This window comes from Myotis lucifugus, unplaced genomic scaffold (genome assembly GCF_000147115.1).
Source record: "Myotis lucifugus unplaced genomic scaffold, Myoluc2.0 scaffold_90, whole genome shotgun sequence".
Classification (NCBI taxonomy): Eukaryota; Metazoa; Chordata; class Mammalia; order Chiroptera; family Vespertilionidae; genus Myotis; species Myotis lucifugus.
Window position 1 is genome coordinate 3,841,892 of NW_005871138.1, and position 4,841 is coordinate 3,846,732.

General features: G+C 49.3%; 2 protein-coding genes across 4 annotated transcripts in view; one reads left to right on the top strand and one right to left on the bottom strand.

Annotated features, from left to right (window-relative positions):
- Positions 1-2,889, bottom strand: part of STK4 (serine/threonine kinase 4) — an 86,433-nt gene extending 83,544 nt beyond the window's left edge. For all 3 annotated transcript variants that reach the window (XM_006091410.3, XM_023756228.1, XM_006091411.3), the window contains exon 1: positions 2,777-2,889. In XM_006091410.3, the coding sequence (XP_006091472.1) occupies positions 2,777-2,811 (35 nt within the window). In that variant the 5' untranslated portion in view covers positions 2,812-2,889. The remainder of the gene's footprint in view (positions 1-2,776) is intronic.
- Positions 2,890-3,014: 125 nt separating this feature from the next.
- TOMM34 (translocase of outer mitochondrial membrane 34) overlaps positions 3,015-4,841 on the top strand; it is a 22,123-nt gene continuing 20,296 nt past the window's right edge. The window contains exon 1 of the mRNA XM_023756247.1: positions 3,015-3,251. The gene's annotated coding sequence lies outside the window, so the exon portion shown is untranslated. The remainder of the gene's footprint in view (positions 3,252-4,841) is intronic.

The following is a 4,841-nucleotide window of genomic DNA, read 5'->3' on the forward strand; positions in this document are numbered from 1 at the left end:
ATCCCAGAAATGCACCCTACCCCTTCGCCCACACTTTCTTTAATGACAACTCACTTTATCAATTCACCTCCTACATACCATCAACTTTAATCTATCATCGCTCACTTAGTCACACACAAATGTCTAACTCACGAGCACAAAGAGCATTCCTACATTGGGATTGCTAGAAACACATACAGTCTGACCTCTGAAAAGACACCTGTACCTTTCCAACCCAAATAAGGGTGTTTATAAGTAGTTACTTACAGGTTTGGCTAAATCTCAAACTTCTTTCTCCCATCTTAGAACTCTAGTAAGGTTCATTTTATTTATGTATACCCATGCCTCTTTCCACACAGTACTCAATGTGGATGGGTTGCAACAAATAAATAAGATAAATTGATGAAGTTTTTAATGATAATAAAAGTAATGTGTTCCCCAACCCCTCAAATTCATATGTTGAAGTACCTCCAAAGGTGACTGTGTTTGGAGACAGGGCCTTTGAAGAGGTAATTAATGTAAAATCAGGTCATCTGGGTGGGCCCTAATACAACATGACTAGTGTCCTTATGAGAGTAGATGAGGACACAGATGGGCACAAAGGGAAGACGATATGAAGACATAGAAGGGAGACAGCGATCTACAAACCAAGGAGACAGGCCTCAAAAGGAACAACCCTGCAGATGCCTTGATCTCAGGCTTCCAGCCTCTAAAACTATGAGAAAATGAATTTCTGTTGCCGAAATCACCCAGTCTGTGAAACTGACATGGCAGCCCTAACAAACTAGTACAAATGATGAGAAAGTTAATCTGCTGCAAAGAAGGCACTTCACTAGTTATGAGAGCAGGAAAGCACCAGTCATGTGAAAATTCAGCCCTTCGATGCTCTTTTCTTGCACATTTCATACATTTTTTAAAATCCAAAAGGCGCAGGAGTGTCAAAAAACAAAAAGGCTTACTCTTTTGCCCAAGATTACACAGCATAAGGCAAAGGTAGAAAAAAAACTCAGATACCTAATCGTCTTTCAATTAAACCGAAGCCTTGGAACATGTTTCAGGAAAAAAAAAATGTAACCAGTGTACATTTATAAGTGAATCACTACGGTGCGATTGCAGATCTTGCTGATACACGTGAGGCCCTGTGAAATAGGGGTACTTCCAGAGAGGCATCGGAGTGAGGCAGTCCGAGAACGGACTCTGCACCACACCGCCTGGATTAACATTCCAGCCCTGCCAAGTACTAACTGTGGGACCTCCAACACATGACTAACCTCTCTGTGCCTCGGTGTTATCACCTGTAAAACAGACACAGAAACAGCCACCACAGAGAACTGTGGTGAGGGCCACATGGGTCAATAATAAATTGAGTAATACAAAATTACCATTTTTATAGGTCAAAAATGGTCAGAGATCAGCAATTTCATATGGTTCAACAGGAGACAAAGACAGCCCCCCAAAAACAGGGTCTGGCATTCAATAAGTGCTCTATGAGTGTAATAATCATTATTATTTCGGTCTCGGCACATCGCAGCGGGGTGAATTACGAGTCTATCCCAACCGGCTATTTGCCTCCTGCAGTTTGTGCACTTCAAAAACAAACCCCGAGTGCGCAGCCCAGGCTGCCAATCCCTTCCCTTCGCCTCTCCATTGCCCCACACTCCCACACACTCAACACTTCCTACTTCAGTGCTCACTCTGCTGCAGGAAGTCAGAGGTCTCTGTGAAGCAGCAGCGAACTATGCTGCACCTCAGAGCAGCACGACTCCCTCCGTGGCTACTGTCTCCTCTTCTCCAGGCGTGGCAGAGTGACTGACATAAGACCCTGGTGTCCACAGAGCAAATCAAGGCTACCACTGCAGCCAACCAGGAGGGCAGGTTTCCTAGCTCCGCCACCTTCCTGAGCTTGACCTCAAACAATTCCAGGTAGCTGTGGGATCTGGAGCTGAAACTCACAACACAATAGAGGCCTGGACAGGGCCCAGTGACCCAGACCTAGAGCAAAGAAGGAAACTCACAGGACTGTGCCTCCAATCTTAATCTAGGCCCCCACGTGCCCATCTTGAAAATATTCTGTTTCCTTATCTACCTCCCAACACTGGGTTCTGAGGGGCTGTGGAGGGCGTGAGGCGAATAAAACACTGGATATCAGGAATGAAAGATGCCATCACCATGACAGAGTGAGGACACTGCCAGGATCGTCTTCCTAAATGCCATCCTCCTCGAAGCCTTCCCTGGCCAGACCTTTACCCTTTCACCCCTTCACGGTACCCCTTCGGCCTTAGGAGCAAAGCTTCCCCCTCACCAGATCCTCCCCGCCCGGCGCTCTCGGGTGGGACTCCCTCCCGTGGAGTCCACCCAGCCCTCCTCTCTGCTCGTCCGGATCCCCCTCAGACGGACCCCTCATAAGATCTCATCTTCCTCCAGCATCCCCCGCATCTCCGAGAGTCCCTGCTAGGCTGGCCTCCCCCTGTAGCACCTCCTCCACCCCCACCCCCTGAGCAGGTGCTCTCCCTAACTTGTCTCCAGGTCCCTCGGCAGTTGCTCCCTTTAGCATCGCCCCAGAACGTCCCCTTCCGCAAGTGCCCTCCCTAACCAGCCCCACGTTGATCCCCTCCTTGCGCGCTGCCCTCGGGAGCCCCATCCGCCGGAGGTCCCCCATTCAGCAGGTGCCCCATCAGCCGGGTCGCCACGCCCCGCAGATCCGTGCCCCCGGGGGGCTCGCACACGGCTGTCTCTCCTCCGCCAGCTCCCGCCTTTCCCTCCCCCACCCCCTTCCTCTCAGCCAGCGGCCCCTCACCGGCGCGGCGGGTTCCTCAGCTGCACCGTCTCCATGGCGCTGCCGGGCAGCCGCCCTGACCCGCTCAGTGCTCCATCCTCCCGCAGGACCTCCCAGAGCCCGCCCCGCAGACCCTCCCACACTTCCGCTTTCCGCCCACACCGGAAGCGGCGCGCGGCGCGGGGAGCTGGGCGGGGCCGCGAGGACGGCCGGCGTCACGTGGTGCGCAGGGGCGTGGACCCGGAACAGTAGAGGCTCTTATTCTGAGCGTCTTAAGCCTGGCTCGGGACTCGAGGATGTCTCGTTGCGACGCTGTTTGCCCAAGACAGTGGGCCCCCGGGCCCGGAACCCATCTCTGCCTCAATCGCGACCCCTCGTTTCTCAGACGGAGATGCCGGGACTTCCTGCGAAGCGCCGGCTTGATAGGAACTGCGGATTCTTCACAAGCCAAGTTGTACGCGATTCCCGGGAAGCGCTGCTCCAGGGACTCCTGGAGGTATTGGTGGTTTTCTAGCTTTCTTGCCGGGTTGCATTCTTCCAGATGGAGGCTGGACCCTGCATACCCAGTCCTTGCATGCCACAGAGCCGCAGCCTGCAAACTGCCCTACCCCCTTTCAACTGCCTCACCTTCGAGTCACTTGGCAGACATAAAAATACCTAATGTTTATGAAGCTCTTGCTATGTACTCGCTTTCATGTATTACCTCCTTTAATCGTTATATCAAGCCTGTAACGTTATCCTCAGTTTTATGTGTTATTTAACACAGTGCTTACTACCTTCTCAGTGCTTTATTAATATTAACTCATTTAATACTCCGATCAACTCTGTAAGGTAAGTATGCTAATATTACTCTCCCAAGGCCACAGAGATGAAGAGCACAGAGCTAATAATGCAGGTTTAGGGATGTAAAGTCTGATTCTGGAGCCTGCACCACCAAACTGACAACCACTGATATGTACCCACTAATTGAACATCAGAGTCAGAGAGCTTCCTTTCCTCTCTGAGCTCCAGTTTAAACTATTGCCATGGGTACATCTTCAGTTGCCACCACCATCAATGAGTGTTAGGAAAAAGGCAGCTGCCACCCAATTTACCATGGGGATAGTTGCAGGAGCAACTTACCCAGAGTAACCTTTCGTTGTTGCTAATTGTCCTGCTTTTCCCCTATGCCATCTATGAAACTTAACACCTGAGCAAACAACTTTGAGGGCTACCCAGATATGGCACCCCATATTCTAAAAATGGGATAATGGAGCCATTATCCTGACACAGGAGGAAAACATTTACAGAGGACTGTCTATAATCCTAGATTGTCACTTGATCCTTAAAACAATACTATGAAGTAAGAGTTATTATCCCCAGTTTATAGGTTAGGAAACTAGTGAGAGCAAAGATTTTAACCCAAGACTATCCTGACTCCAGAAAATTCACGTTTTATTTGTCACTTTGCTCTGTTAGAAATCTGTACAAATGGCAGTGGGAGCCCTGAGGAAGTTGAGATCAAGGAGAGTTCCTACAAAGTTCAGGAAGCCTTCACAGGTCCCTCCTGCAAGAAGCCAATTTTCAGTCCTCTGAAATCCCCTAGCACTTTTCCTATACGACTTGACTTTACCTTATGTTCAGACCCTGCTGCCCACTGGGGTTTTTCCTCCTTGAAAGATCTAATCTTCCATTCTGCCTACATACTCCTCCCTCTAGATCAGCGGTTCTCAACCTTCCTAATGCCGCGACCCTTTAATACAATTCCTCATGTTGTGGTGACCCCCAATTTCACTGTTACAAATTGAACATAATTAAAGCATAGTGACTAATCACAAAAACAATATGTAATTATATATGTGTTTTCCAATGGTCTTAGGCGACCCCTGTGAAAGGGTCGTTCGACCCCCAAAGGGGTCGCGACCCACAGGTTGAGAACCGCTGCTCTAGATGAATAGGTACTCAATAAACATGTTTAAAATAAAGTCAAGTTATCAATACATAATACCAAACATCCCTCCTTTGTCCCCTCCCCAGGATTTTTCCAGAAGATAGACATTAGCATTGGAAGGTACAGAATGTCTTTTCCACTGTTGATGGGACCCCA